The sequence below is a fragment of the Pan troglodytes genome, chromosome 6 (genome assembly GCF_028858775.2).
Source record: "Pan troglodytes isolate AG18354 chromosome 6, NHGRI_mPanTro3-v2.0_pri, whole genome shotgun sequence".
Taxonomy (NCBI): domain Eukaryota; kingdom Metazoa; phylum Chordata; class Mammalia; order Primates; family Hominidae; genus Pan; species Pan troglodytes.
Genome location: NC_072404.2, coordinates 174,242,336 through 174,257,915, shown reverse-complemented (window position 1 = coordinate 174,257,915; position 15,580 = coordinate 174,242,336). Strand labels below are relative to the sequence as shown.

General features: G+C 56.2%; 1 protein-coding gene across 4 annotated transcripts in view; it reads left to right on the top strand.

Moving 5' to 3' along the window:
- VIPR2 (vasoactive intestinal peptide receptor 2) overlaps nt 1-15,580 on the top strand; it is a 116,030-nt gene that overhangs the window by 38,257 nt on the left and 62,193 nt on the right. For all 4 annotated transcript variants that reach the window (XR_010159101.1, XM_003318943.5, XM_009454649.3 and 1 more), the window contains exon 4: nt 2,782-2,879. Coding sequence is in view for 3 of the 4 variants with exons in the window: in XM_003318943.5 (XP_003318991.1) it covers nt 2,782-2,879 (98 nt within the window). In the remaining variant the exon portion in view is untranslated. The remainder of the gene's footprint in view (nt 1-2,781; nt 2,880-15,580) is intronic.

The following is a 15,580-nucleotide window of genomic DNA, read 5'->3' as shown; positions in this document are numbered from 1 at the left end:
CTCAGGAGTGAGAAGTCAGAAAGGATAAAGAACCTGTGAGGGAATCTGCACTTCATAGAATGACTTTCTGACTTAGTTTGTGGAGTTTTATTTCAGCATCTTCTTTGGATTGGTAAACACTGATCTCCTGTAGGAAGGAGAAAAGGCTGCACCTCGCAGAGGATGAGTGACAGGCTCAGCTCCCACTGAGGTCCTGGCTTCCAGGCTCAGGATAGGGGCCTGCAGGTGCCCTGCTCAGGTGAGAGCCAGGCTGTCAGGTGTGGCGCTTGGCCCATCGCTCACCAGTGTGACTTTGGGCAAGTGATACGACTTCCTCAGCCTTGGCCGTCTCATCTCTGAGATTAATTGGAGAGCTGCCTCCTGTGGTGTCAGGATTAACTGGGTTGATGCAAGCACAGAGCCCGGCATTCCTGAGGGCTCAGTGAGTCGTAGTGGCCACTACCACATGACTAGTATTATTATAATAACTATTATGAGTGCTGTTCCTGAGTCTGTGGTGGGCACATTATTTATCTTTGTGGACCTGTCTCCTTGTCTGCACAATGGGGCCGTGGGACCAGGTCTCTAGGAGGCTTGCCTGCTTTAGGGCTCTGTTTTGCCTCTACCATGTATGGGGTCTCTGCAGCTAAGAGGCCCCCAGACCCTGCTGGGGCTCCCTGTGTGAGGTGTGGGCCTTGTAGTCAGAGCCCCTGATTGGTGATGGTGTCGGGGTGCCAGTGGGCAGGGCCAGCCCTGTGGCCTTGCTGAGACCAGTCTCCCACCCCACTCCTCCCCAGTACAGCCAGAGCCTGGCCCGGCCCTCTCTCTACCTCTCATCACTGCAGGACAAGAATCATGCATGCACCCCACTCAAACTACTGAGTCTTCAAAGCCTTGTTTTCCCCTTCTGTAAAATGGGAACAGCAGCGCCCACCAAGTCTGTCTTGCAGGGTTGTCTTGAAATTAAAAAGTCATGGGAGTGAAAATATTTGCTAAATCCAAAGCCCGAGACCCTTCCAGTCACCCAGGCAGGGAGACAGGGGCTCCGCTCTGGCTGTGCCAGGAGTGCATGGAGGGGTCCAGCCTCCTGGGCTCTGCTGTGGGGGTGATCCTAACACCATGCAGCCATGCTCGGGGCAAGGCTGGCACGGCGTTCAGTGCCTGGTTTTATTCTTACGGCTCGGACACCTTCGAGAGCTTTATCACTTACTGTTCTGTGTGGCCAACTGCTAAGGACACACACAAATACAAGGAACATTCAATTTCTGAGCTTACATATGATTTTAGTTCCGTAGGCGCAAAAGATGAGATTGTAAGGGAACAACTGCCTTGGTTTCCTACAATTAAACTGTAATTCCGCCATCCTTTCTTCCAACACCAGTGGCCAAATGGAGCCTGCCCTGCTGGGTCATGGTTGGTGATGAGGGCCTGGCCAGGAGGAGGGAAGGTGCTGTCAGGAACTGGGGCAGGCCGGGCACCCGGTCACCATCGGTGGCAAGGGTGCTGGCCAGGAGGAGGGAGGGTGCTGTCAGGAACTGGGCGGGGCACCCAGTCACCGTCGGTGGTGAGGGCCTGGCTGGAAGGAGGGAGGGTGCTGTCGGGAGGAGAGAGGGTGCTGTCAGGAGGAGGGAGGGTGTTGCTGGGAGGAGGGAGGGTGCTGTCGGGAGGAGGGAGAGTGCTGTCAGGAACTGGAGCAGGTGGGGTACCCAGTCACCGTCGGTGGTGAGGGCCTGGCTGGGAGGATGGAGGGTGTTGCTGGGAGGAGGGAGGGTGCTGTCCAGAACTGGAGCAGGTGGGGTACCCGGTCACCGTCGGTGGTGAGGGCCTGGCCGGGAGGATGGAGGGTGTTGCTGGGAGGAGGGAGGGTGCTGTCCAGAACTGGAGCAGGTGGGGTACCCGGTCACCGTCGGTGGTGAGGGCCTGGCTGGGAGGATGGAGGGTGTTGCTGGGAGGAGGGAGGGTGCTGTCCAGAACTGGAGCAGGTGGGGTACCCGGTCACCGTCGGTGGTGAGGGCCTGGCTGGGAGGAGGGAGGCGTTGCTGGGAGGAGAGAGGGTGCTGTCAGGAACTGGAGCAGGTGGGGTACCCGGTCACCGTCGGTGGTGAGGGCCTGGCTGGGAGGAGGGAGGGTGCTGCCAGGAGGAGGTAGGGTGCTGTCAGGAACTGGACCAGGCACCTGGTCACCATCAGTGGCAAGGGTGCTGGCCAGGAGGAGGGAGGGTGCTGTCGGGAACTGGAGCAGGCGGGACACCTGGTCACCGTCGTGCTGTCGGGAACTGGAGCAGCGGGGCATCTGGTCACCGTCAGTGGCGAGGGTGCTGGCTGGGAGGAGGGAGGGTGCTGTCCAGAACTGGAGCAGGCGGGGTACCCGGTCACTGTCGGTGGTGAGGGCCTGGCCGGGAGGAGGGAGGGTGCTGTCAGGAACTGGGGCAGGCTGGACTCCTGGCTCCAGGATGGCCAGGGCTTGGCTATAAATATCACTTATGGTGGCAGAACCTAAGAGTCTGTTAAGAATTTTCATTCTGCCCCAAAAGAACTACACTTACAGTTGCGGTAATTATGACTTATGACACAGTGCGTTCACTCACATCTCAGGCCCCACCGGCCCCGAGAGGTGACCTGCTGGCCAGGTCACATGGACTAGGAGGCCAAGGAAGGTTTTTTGAGTGGCAGTCCTGTCTCCTAGCTGACCCCTGGGTGTGGGAAGCATTTTAATAGAGCACGGGCTCAGCACGGACTAAGGTCCCTTCTAAGGCCAGTTTTCATGGACTTGCAGATAAAATATCTGAACTTCACTTTCCAGGAAACATAAGCAAAAACTGTACGAGTGACGGATGGTCAGAGACGTTCCCAGATTTCGTCGATGCCTGTGGCTACAGCGACCCGGAGGATGAGAGCAAGGTAGGCTCCTGCGTGGTGCTACGGCGGTGAGGTTCCACTTCCTAACACTGCACCAGAAGCCCCCTCCTGCCCTGCAAGAATTGTGCAGATTTTTCCCCTAAATAATCCTCTGAGTACCAATGCTACTTCCTGCTTTCCAAGTTAAGCGAAGTCCCTGTTTCCGTTCTGCTGCGGGCACTTAGGATTGTTTGATTGGTCCGTCATTTTGCAGGCAGGGAAAGGCCGGTTTTCTTGACCTGCTGTGTATGTGTCTGGGAGATGGTGAGGAGAACCTGAGAGTGGCCCCGCCTGCCCGAAAATTACTTTTCAGATGGGTCCTGGAGAGCATGCCCTTTCTGCATTTGGATTTCTTGTCCCATTTAAGATTTTGCCACATTCTGGGGCATTGAGAAGTCAGCGCCATGGTTTCCTGAGCCCTGAGCCTGCAGCAGGAGATGTGATCACAATTAGGGTGTCTTTTCAACTAAGAGACCCAGCTTGTCCTCTGCCAAGAGGTGTCTGGGAGCAGGGGTCCCAGGATGAGTTGGGGACCCCCCCATCCGGGCTGTGCAAACTTGCTGCAGTGATCTGGAGCTCTTGGGTGTTATGTCCACTGTGAACCCTTCTGCAGGGCTGTGATCTTTCAGTAATGAGGATGTTTCTCCCGAGTGTGGGATGTGTGGCCTTAAGCTCTGCTCCAGTCCATCCGTGCAAACTTCCCCAGCTCTGCCTCAGACGGCTGCTTCTCCTGAGGGCTCACTCTGCACTACGTCTGCCTGTGGTTTATCACCAGACAGACCTCCATCCTTGCCGGCAGCCCTGGCAGCACCGTGTGGGTGGCGGGCACCATAGCAACCTGCAGCCAGAGGTGTGTGCAGAGTGTGCTCCCTGCACAGGGCAAGGCAGGGGGCAGGGGATACATTGGAGGCTGCTCTAAGGAGCCCCGGGAAGTATCGCGCTCCCCACATGCAAATGTTCTCCTACAAGCCCACAGCATTCCGGGCAAAACCATCAGCTTGTGGGCCGATCACCTCCTGCCCTGACCCTGCTCCGCCTGTCCCTCCTGGAGGTGTGGCTTCTGCCCTCTGGGCCCCCAGGGGATGGTGGCAATGCTGCCTGGCTGCCTCTTGGGAGAATGAGCCCAACTTTCTTACAGAGGCCTCCTTTGCTCACTTCTCTAAGATTCACAACTCTAAGCCAGTTCTTTCTCCGCCAAATTATTAAACCCTAGGAAAGGAAGTATCTTATACAGTAACCAATATCCCAACGATTGGAAGGTAAAACTCCTGACCCATGGTATATGGGTCATTATCACACTGCTGATGAAGACGTATCTGAGATTGGGTAATTTATAAGAAACAGAGCTTTGATGGACTCACAGTTCCGTGTGGCTGAGGAGGCCTCACAATCATGGCAGAAGGTGCAAGGCACATCTTACATGGCAGCAGGCAAAAGAGAGAATCAGAGTCAAGCCAAAAGGGAAACCCCTTATGAAACCATCAGATCTCGTGAGACCCATTCACTATCATAGGAACAGTCGGAACCGCATCGTCAGATCTTCTGAGACCCGTTCACTATCACAGGAACAGTCGGAACCGCCTCGTCGGATCTCGTGAGACCCATTCACTACCACAGGAACAGTTGGGGGAACCGCCTCGTCAGATCTCGTGAGACCCGTTCACTATCACAGGAACAGTCGGAACTGCCTCGTCGGATCTCGTGAGACCCGTTCACTACCACAGGAACAGTCAGAACCGCCTCGTCGGATCTCTTGAGACCCGTTCACTATCACAGGAACAGTCGGGAAAACGACCTCATCGGATCTCCTGAGACCCGTTCACTATCACAGGAACAGTCGGAACCGCCTCGTCGGATCTCGTGAGACCCATTCACTACCACAGGAACAGTCGGGGGAACCGCCTCATCAGATCTCGTGAGACCCGTTCACTATCACAGGAACAGTCGGAACCGCCTCGTCGGATCTCATGAGACCCGTTCACTATCACAGGAACAGTCAGAACCGCCTCGTCGGATCTCGTGAGACCCATTCACTACCACAGGAACAGTCGGGGGAACCGCCTCGTCAGATCTCGTGAGACCCGTTCACTACCACAGGAACAGTCGGAACCGCCTCGTCGGATCTCGTGAGACCCGTTCACTACCACAGGAACAGTCGGGGGAACCGCCTCGTCAGATCTCGTGAGACCCGTTCACTATCACAGGAACAGTCGGAACCGCCTCGTCGGATCTCGTGAGACCCATTCACTACCACAGGAACAGTCAGGGGAACCGCCTCGTCAGATCTCGTGAGACCCGTTCACTATCACAGGAACAGTCGGAACCGCCTCGTCGGATCTCATGAGACCCGTTCACTATCACAGGAACAGTCAGAACCGCCTCGTCGGATCTCGTGAGACCCATTCACTACCACAGGAACAGTCGGGGGAACCGCCTCGTCAGATCTCGTGAGACCCGTTCACTACCACAGGAACAGTCGGAACCGCCTCGTCGGATCTCGTGAGACCCGTTCACTACCACAGGAACAGTCGGAACCGCCTCGTCGGATCTCGTGAGACCCGTTCACTACCACAAGAACAGTTGGAACCGCCTCGTCGGATCTCCTGAGACCCGTTCACTACCACAGGAACAGTCGGGGGAACCGCCTCGTCGGATCTCCTGAGACCCGTTCACTACCACAGGAACAGTCGGAACCGCCTCGTCGGATCTCGTGAGACCCGTTCACTACCACAGGAACAGTCGGGGGAACCGCCTCGTCAGATCTTCTGAGACCCGTTCACTACCACAGGAACAGTCAGAACCGCCTCGTCGGATCTCGTGAGACCCGTTCACTACCACAAGAACAGTCAGGGGAACGGCCTGCATGATTCAATTACCTCCCACTGGGTCCCTCCCACATGTCGGAATTATGGGAGCTACAATTCAATATGAGATTTGGGTGGGGACACAGGAAAACCATATCACGTGGCCAGTGGATAAGGTGGTGCTGGCTGGCATTGGCAGGTGTTACTGTGAACCCACTGTCATTGTGTTCAGCGGATAAGGTGGTGCTGGCTGGCATGGGCAGGTGTTACTGTGAACCCACTGCCATTGTGTTCAGTGGATAAGGTGGTGCTGGCTGCCATTGGCGGGTGTTACTGTGAGCCCACTGTCATTGTGTTACTTTAGTTAGGCTTGAAAGCAACTCACTGCATGGATGGAGAAGCTGAGGCTTAGGGGAGTGGTGAGATGTGCTCCCCACTGTTGAGCAGCCACAGCCAGGCCCTGGTAGTCTGATTTCCATGCAGTCTGCTTGTTGCCATCTGGTCGGGACAGCTCCTGGCCCCACCGCCCTCCCTGAGTGGGTTGAAGGCACCTGCAGGAGTTGCCCGGCTGGGGACCACATTGACCTGTGGGCCCGTCTAAGATGCGCTATCCCCCATGGCATTCAGTGGAGTTGAGAGAAGACTGAGTTGAGTGTTGGGGGCCCAGCTCCAGCACGCATGGCTGTGAGCCCTTGAGGAAGGTCCTCAGGGAGGGTCCTGGGGCGCATGGCTGCACCCAGCTCAGCCAGGGAGAGGGGGAACATTGCGGCCTCTGTCATCACACACCATGGCTGACAGCTGGCTCTGGTGTGTGAGCTCACAGCAGTGATAATACCATCTGCCCCAGGCTTCCATAGGAAAGGGAGAAGCCAGGGGTCTCAGGGGCTTCTGTGGCCTGGGGGGGATTTCAAGGTCCAGGTGGGATCCCCGGTGTGTTGGAGGCACCACCTCTGAGTCTTCATCTTTGTCTGCACCTAGCCGGCAGCTGTGCCTGGGAGACATTAGGACAGAGGTGCTGGTGAAGAGCAGAGACCAAGGCCCCCAGCAGCGTCACCCAGAGCCCCGTACGTGCAGGCTCTGTCGTTCATTCTCTCCTTCCTTTATTCAATAAGCATTCCCTGGGAACCTCCGTTCTGAGCCCCAGCCTGGGTTATAAAGAGTGATGTGGATCTGGGAGGCAGTGACAGCCGCCACCTGCTGTGGCAATGTCAGCCCACAGAGTCATGCCCAAGCTCCTTATCTCCTGTCTCCTCCTGGGCACACCCTGTGAGGCATCCCAGGGACACGTGGCAAGCTCTTCTGGGTCCATTGGTCCTTCATCGAGGCCTGTAAGTAAACCCTGCCTGCGTGAGCATAGTGGCTCTGTGATCCCCTGATGCTTTGCTGTTTAGTCTGAAGAACTATTTTTCTTCTTAATTAAACATTTCAGAGATTCTGCAAATATTATAAGTGCATATTCACTGCTAAGGGATTAGAAAGTCAAAATATTTTAAAGTGAGAAAGCAAGAAAAGGATGGCACAAAACCAAAATGAATAATTTTTCTTCCTGTTGCAGTTTCTGCTCATTGAATACTTTGAATACTTGGTTGGTTTAGGGACTCGCTTCCAAGATGAAGCAACAGCACATAGCACAGGCAGCTCTGGAGGCTGCAAGCACCAGAACAGGCCCCAGGCAGCCACGGGGTGGACATGCACGGCCCTGGGCCGGCTCTGCCCACCAGCGAGTGCAGGGCTGCCTGGGAGCTGAACTGAACAGAGTTTCTCCTGCCCGGAGCTCACGCTTTGTCCCATCAGGCCCACTTGCTTCCCAGATTCACATTTTTAGTTGTGTTTCCTGCTTGCACAGGGCCAAAGTCTGCCCTGGGTGTTGTGTGTGCAATCATTATTGTTTATTGTTTTCAAAATTAATTAAATTCAAGAAAAAAAATTAGCCTCCACAGAAGCCACAGACTTGGCTACATGTGTGAGGGAATCAGCAGAGATGTGGGTGTGGGAGCCCCTGGGAGGAGAAGGGCTCTGCGGACCAGAGGGCTCTAGGGCAGCCCTGGGCACTGCTGAGCAGCTGCATCTCATCTGGACCTGGAGCCCAAGGGGCCGTACCAGCCGTGGCCATGGTCTGGGCCTTTATTTGGGGTCTCACCTGCTGCAGTCAGATCCTGAAGCAGATAAGCCAGCCAGGGATCAGTCTCCCTGTCCAAGGACTTCCCATCTGTGTCCTCCTCCTGCCAAGACCAGCTTTCAGGCCTGGGGGAGTCTTAGGTCTTCACTGAGTAAAGGGTTTCATCCACAGTGTATCAAGGATCAATGGCCCCAGCCCTTGCCCTCCACAGCTGCTCCTCTCCGCTTGCCCACCCGCACTGTAAGCCACAGTTCTCGAGCACCACCACCAGCAGACTGAGGGCTCGGGATCACCAAGTGTGGGAGGCTCCCCGAGCCGTGTGCTGGGGCCCGACCACCCGGCCCTGCCCTGCCCTGCCCTTCATCCCATCACAACCCTTCTGTGCTGATGGATGGGGGCCGGGGTTCCCACTGCGTGGAAAACAGAACGGCTCAGGCAGAGGACGGGAGCGGCAGCGGCCGGGCTGGTGTGAGGCTGGGGGTTCCGCTTGCCCCGGCAGGGCTCAGGCTTCCAAGAGGCCACGGAGGAGCTCCTGGGACTGATCGTGGTGCGGGCTCTGGCCCAGTGGGTCTGTGTGGGGGCTGAGACCCTGCCTTTCCAGCACGTTCCCAGCTGGTGCCAGTTGGAGTCAGAGCCTGGAATCCTTACACGAGAGGCCAGAAGCCTTGGCCTCAGCAGTCCAGGCCTGAGAACCCACCCAGCTGTCACTCACCGATGGCTGAGTGACTTTGCACAAAGCCCTGTTGCCTGCCCTATCCCACTCCTGCGATCAGACCCAGAAATCTCCGTCTGTGTGTCCCAACTGGCTACAGTTGCTGCTCAGCTTCTGAAAGGTGCCTCTTCAAGCCTGTTTCTTGAAACAAGGCACTGAAAAGCATACTTTGTGTCAAAAGCCCAAAAGGAGTGGGAATTCTCCTTGGTGATTTGGATTTCATCTCGGGCACTGATGAAAGAGCATGGAGTGGGGGCCTCCCTCCTTGAGTCAGGGTCAGGCAGGGGCAAGGCAGTAGAATCTCTAAGACCCTGGGCACTCACAGCCCTGCCGTTGCTTCTGTGGTGGAGGCGGCCAGGGTGGAGTGTGGCGTTCCCGGGAATGGCCTCAGCAGCACACCGTGGTGGGCATGCGAGGTGGCCGGCTCCCGTAAGTCTTCTGTGTTACATACTTGTTAACTCCGTTCTTACATAAAGAGCACGTCTGCTAAATTTAGCCAAGAGAACTGTTTGGCATTTCGGCCTCCCCATGCTTCAAGTGCACACATTTCTTCCGTGTTACGCCACATCCCTAAAAATAAGCCTCTGCCCTCCTCCAGCACTCAGGCCACCGCAGTGACTCGTTCCCACTGATGGCAAACTTCACTCCCCAGGGCTCCCATCCCTGGTGACAAAGATCACAGCAGCTGGCACTGCAGATGCCTTTGTGGGAGGCACCATCTGATCATCCCGCCAACCCTCCTGCAACCCTGCAAGGACACACCAGCCTCCCAGGGTGCCAGGAGGAGCCTGGCAGAGACCCCCAGAGTGGCCTGCCCCAAATCACCTCTAAGAGCAGCAGCGTTGCTGAAGGAAGCCTCCCCTCATGGTCCTCAGGCCCAGCAGGTGCCAAGCTCAATGCCAGCCATGAGGGCATTGGCTCATCGAGTGATGAGAACGGGGACAGCAAGGTGGCCACACAGAGGGTGGGCTCAGCCATGGACACAGTACTGCGGAAGCATCCGAGGTGGGCCGGGACAAGAGCTGGGCCTGTGGCTGCTGCAGGGGCCACGAGACTCACCTCAGGCAGGGGCAGAAATCTGGCCACAGGCAGAAATCATTCAGCTGTCACCTGGCACAACCAGACAGGATTATGAGCACTTTTCTGCTGTTTAGTTTTAACCTGTGCGTGTGATGCTTAATACTTTCCAAATAAATGGATGAGTCTTTTCAGGGCCAAAGGAGATACGGGACCAGGGAAGGAGGTTAAGAAGGAAATGCACAGATACGCTGGTGCCTAGGGATGGCGATTGGGTCTCCAAGTTCTTTAAGTTCTAAAGGAATCCGCTAGGGAAGATTCTCCTAATGGGAGGGAGAGGAAGGTGAAGGAATTAGAGGTCCACATGATCAGGAAGGTGGAAGGATGGAGGAGCACACCAGGATGATGTGCAGCACGGGGCAGCGGACCTGTAGGAAACACAGCGGTGCACCAGGCGCTTCTGGGCGTGGAGCTGGCCGATGCCGGAGGAGGGGAGGTACGTGCCTGACCCAGGATGGACCATCCAAGGCAGCAGGGTCTGCACACCAGGCTCTGCATGAAGGAGTGTGTGGCCCCAGGCAGGGGTTGAAACTCTCCGGGCCTCGATGGATAGGAGGTCTGTCTTTGGGCTTGGGCAGCCTTGGGTGGGACCCCCGGCATTGTGCTCTGGGGAAGGGTCCAGCCTCCCTGCTGCTCCCCTTAAGGGGAGGTCTGTATGTGGGCGGCAGATGTTCAGCTTGGGCCCCCAGCAGCTGGCTCTTGGGCCCCACAGGTGGGTGGGGCAGGGGCGCTGGTTCTGAGAAGGTGTGCGTCCTGCAGCTTGTTGCCAGGAGCCCCCGGGGAGCCTCCAGATCATACACCACACACCACACTGGCCCCTCCAGGACACACAGCACATGCTTCAGGACTCAGCATTTATGGTCCTCAGAAACAACTGTATTGAAGAAAGTGTGGAAACCCAAATTTCAGGGTTTTAGGGAGGTCTGTTAAAGACTTAAAAAAAAGAGAGAAGGAAGAGTTTTGAAGGGATTCACCTACTGCCTGTCAGGTCGGCACCAACTGTCATGTCGATGTGATTTGGAGCCTGGACAGGAGCAGGGGCTCGTGGAGACCACCATGGGCTGGATAACGGCCAAGGGGCAGAACAGCAGGGCCTTGAGTCTGGGGCTTCCAGTGACACTCCTGTTCTCCCTCTTAATAGTCCTTTTGCTCTATTTTCTGCTTTTTCAAAAATAAGAATATATTGGTTTTATATTTACAAAAATCAAATTTTAAGTACTAAAAAAACCACTTAAATTTATACGAGCTTTGCCTTTGAACCCCAGACTTTGTCAGTACAAAGAGGAAACTCAGTTGTCACATTCTGTCTGCTGTATCTTTCTTAGCAGGTGTTTTGAAGTTAGTTGCAAGAACAGGGCCAGGTTCCCCGACTGTGAGCCCTGTCACCGGCTGTGAGCATTTGCCCGGCCCTCACACTGGGTGTGTGCAGCACACAGTCACTTGAGGGTGGGTTGCACACACGCCTTTTCACCCCTTAAATGTTAGGAATCCCCTGAAAGCAGGGCTGGTCTCTTAAATCTCTTCAGTAGTGTCATCAAATTTAGGAAATGTCCCATTTTCACTAATGCTGTCATATGATTTGCTGTCTCGGCTCCGATTTCATAGACTCCAGTCCAGGATAGCGCACTGTGTGTGGTTGTGGTGGCTCCCCGGCTTTAATCTGGAACTCTCCCTAGCCCCTCTCTGTCTTTGTGGCCGTGATGCCCTCAGAGACCTCAGCCCTCTCATTTCACGAAGTGGCTTTGCTGGGGTCTGTCTGATGTCTCCTTGGGACTAGGTTCAGGAGATCTGCCAGGCACATGTTTTAAAGCAAAGTACAAATATTTGCTAGCAAAGCAAAGGCCCCCACTTCCTAGGTCAGTTGCCTTTTTTAATCCTAAACTCTATGCATGAACTAGGTCTCAATGGGATAAAAAGCTCCAAATGTCTCTGTTTCTATACTTCAGAAATGTCATGTTTGGATTTTAAAAGAAAATAAGTTCTCCCTCTAACTTGGACACACCATAAAGGAAACACGTGGCTTAAAATAAGGTGTGTGGCACGGCATGGAGTCGCACTGATTACGGGCTGTCTGCCTCACAGCCGTGTACACGCAGGATCTTCCTCTTTAAAATGTCACCACCAGAGCCAGATGCCACCCTGCAAAGAAGCTGCAAAATCACACTGCAGTTATCACCGCAGGCTCACTTGGGGTAACAGCAGTGCACACTCTTCTCTGGGAAACCAGCCCTTATTCAGAGGAGGAACAGGAGGCCACCCAAGGATGTCTCTGCTGCTCCCCCAGGGAGAGCGGTGCCTGTGCACGTGGCCACGGCCTGGGCCTCCCAGCAGCTCTGGTTCCTGAGTGCCAGCCCTGGCTGACGGTTCAGGGGCTCCAAGGGCTCCTGAGGGCTGAGCTTAGCTAGTGGCTGATGTCAGAAGCAGCCATGGGCTCAACTTTCCTTGGGCCTTGGGCACTCTCTGGCCTGTGTCTAAATGATGTCCCCATTCCTCAGACAGCAAGATTTAAGGGGCAAGATTCCACGTGCTCATCAGAGACCCCATGGCCTCTTCCTCTGCTGAGTCTGGAAGTGAAGCCACAGGTTTCACATCCCAGATGGCATAGGCGAGGCCCTGGCTCCCCTGGGGATGGAGCAGAGGGGAGGAGCCTCCCCTGTGGAGAATGAGACCAGGGCTGCAGTGAGAGACCATCCCCCCCTCTGCATCTCTCCTCTTGGGGCCTCTTAAATGATTTGGAAATCATTCCCCTAAATATTGAGCCTTTCCTTGAGAGGTTGAGGCAGACTTTCCCATCACAGATGTGAGCCTGTTCCCCATCCTACCCTTCAGCTTCCTGCTCACTTTCCATCACGCAGACATGACCACCAGCCCTAAAAGAGGGAGTCACCAGGGGCGCCCGTCAGCACTCGGCATGGGGTGGCCGCTGTCCAGGAGACTCAGGGACACTGCGGGGCCTCTCCCATCTCCAGACCCAGGGACGCTGCAGGGCCTCTCCCCTGTCCGGACCCAGGGACGCTGCGGGGTCTCCCATCTCCGGACCCAGGGACGCTGCGGGGTCTCCCATCTCCGGACCCAGGGACGCTGCGGGGTCTCCCATCTCCGGACCCAGGGACGCTGCGGGGTCTCCCATGTCCGGACCCAGGGACGCTGTGGGGCCTCCCATCTCCGAACCCAGGGACGCTGTGGGGTCTTCCATGTCCGGACCCAGGGACGCTGTGGGGCCTCCCATCTCCGAACCCAGGGACGCTGTGGGGTCTTCCATGTCCGGACCCAGGGACGCTGTGGGGCCTCCCATCTCCGGACCCAGGGACGCTGCGGGGTCTCCCATCTCCGGACCCAGGGACGCTGCGGGGTCTCCCATGTCCGGACCCAGGGACGCTGTGGGGCCTCCCATCTCCGAACCCAGGGACGCTGTGGGGTCTTCCATGTCCGGACCCAGGGACGCTGCGGGGTCTCCCATCTCCGAACCCAGGGACGCTGTGGGGTCTTCCATGTCCGGACCCAGGGACGCTGTGGGGCCTCCCATCTCCGAACCCAGGGATGCTGCGGGGTCTCCCATGTCCGGACCCAGGGACGCTGCGGGGTCTCCCATCTCCGAACCGAGGGACGCTGCGGGGTCTCCCATCTCCGGACCCAGGGACGCTGCGGGGTCTCCCATGTCTGGACCCAGGGACGCTGTGGGCACCTGCTTGTTGTGGGTGGAACAGCTCCTCGTTCCCATCTCGGATCCTGAGCCCAGCGCTGCTCTGCACTGACAGACTCCAGGGGAGTTTTCAGCCCAGGGAAGCGGTTATTTTTGTGAGAAATAAGACTATTTTTAAAAATCTCCCCTGAGCGAGTTGGAGAGGCTCCTCACTTCCGGCAGTGAGAGTGAGCTCCAGCCACACCCGCCAGCACCCTGGAAAGTAAGCGTGGAGCCGCGGTGCCTGCCCTGACTTCTACTACAGGACGCTTCTTAAAACACGGTTGGTCTGAGTTTCCCATTTCCCTGAAGGATGGCCTCTGAGAAGATGGACGAGACCAGCCTCCTGTGTTGACGTTTTCCGTCCCAACCTAAGGAAAAGTAAATGAGCACACAAAGCTCTCAAAGTCTACAGTGTTTTTAAAAATATAATGACGTTTACCTCTCACCTTCCTCCAGTAACTGCCAGTGTCTTGAGGAAATGTCTTCTGCCCCCACCAGCCCCCGCAGGACCACATCTCTCAGCTTGGGAGCAGCATCTCCGCTGCTAGACGGGTTCTCTGAGTGGACGGCACCAGCGCAGAAGTGGATGGCTTGTTCCACCTGCCTTGACTCCCCCAGGTCACCCACTCTCCCCGGAGAGGCTGCACACTCACATGCGTGTGTGGGTAACAACAGTCACAGCCTTGCTCCCAACGCCTGAGTCTTGAGAGCAGAAGGGAGGCTGCTCTTGCTGGCAGCTCCACGCTGCTGCCCAGCACCAGGCCCATGAGACACCCAAGGCCCAGGACTCTGAGAGACGGAGCCACAGTCCTTCCAAGCAGAAAGCCACATTGCAAACACCGACCACCTCCCTCTGGCAGACACACAAATCTCTGAGAACAGCCGAACCCAGGAGACGGAGCTTGCAGCGAGCTGAGATCGCACCACTGCACTCCAGCCTGGGCAACGGAGCGAGACTCTGTCTCAAAAAAAAAAAGAAAAGAAAAGAAAACAGCCTCCTGCCAAAAAGCATCCCGAAATTGCCCATGGAAGGAGGTTATTTTGGTGATCTGGTTCAAGTTATTTTGATGCCAGAGGCTGTGCAATTTGGAATGAGTCAAGACTCTTCAGTTTAAAATGGGAAAGGAAATGAATATTTGAAGATAAATATCTCAAAGGGCAGTGCCAGACCAGAACCCAGAACCCCTCCTCACCCTGTCATCTTGAGGAGAAAATCCCAGAGGAGAGGATAAATGGGGTACTCAGGTCGCTGTCTCCTCCTTCTGACCTCAGATTAGAACATGGTGGCTGGGCCCGTCTGGAGGGGACAGGGTAAGACCCGCTCCTGTCACACCTGGTGCTCTCGGCTTCATGAGCGTCAGATTTGCCGATTTCGCTCTGGGCCCCAGCCGTCCATTGCTGTGTCCTTTTGCTTAAAACAGGCTCAGCCTGCAGAGTCCACAGCTCAGGCGGAGGTGGGCAGGCTGTGCAGGTGGGAAGCCCTCACGTCAGCCTCTGACTCTGTCTTCACAGGAAAGCCCTGGGAGGTTCTCACCTCCATTTTCTGAGGGACTAACCGCTGCCCAGGAGTTCAGTGGCATAATCTTGGCTCACTGCAACCTCCGCCTCCCAGGTTCAAGCGATTCTCGTGCCTCCGCCTCCAGAGTAGCTGGGACTACAGACGTGTACCACCAGCCTGGCCAATTTTTGTATTTTTAGTAGAGACTCCTGGCCTCAGGCGATCTGCCCGCCTCAGCCTCCCAAAGTGTTGGGATTACAGGCATGAGCCCCTGCCCCTGGCCCAGGTGGCTTTTCTAACTGCGGTTGCTCAGGCCCATGGAAGGAGGACAGGTCCAGGCCCAGCTGACTGGGAAGCAGTCTTCGGGGCCAGGCAGGCTCCCAGCCGCAGCTCTGAGTATTCCAGCCTCCTCCTGTGGCACCGACCAGTGCTCGTGTCCCGGGAACCACAGGAGGATGCCAGGCAGGTCTCATGGCCCCTCGTTCCCCCACTGCTGATGCTGATGGGGGAATGGGAGTGTGTGAGGAGTGACGTGCAGGGTGGGGCTTTCCCTGGGCCCCCTGCGAGGCAGGCACGTGCAAAGGAGGCAAGGAGGGCTGCAGTTGTGGGATTACACAACCTTTCACATCCCTTCCATTATAAAAATTCCTTTCATCATCATATCACACCAAATAGCATAAATTATTGAGCGTTCACAGAGCACCTGGCACCATGCTGAACTCTGCATGGACTAGCTCATTCAGTCCCCCAGCCATCCATGGGATAAGGCGCTGCATGACCACACTTTACCATACAGGGACACGGCTCAG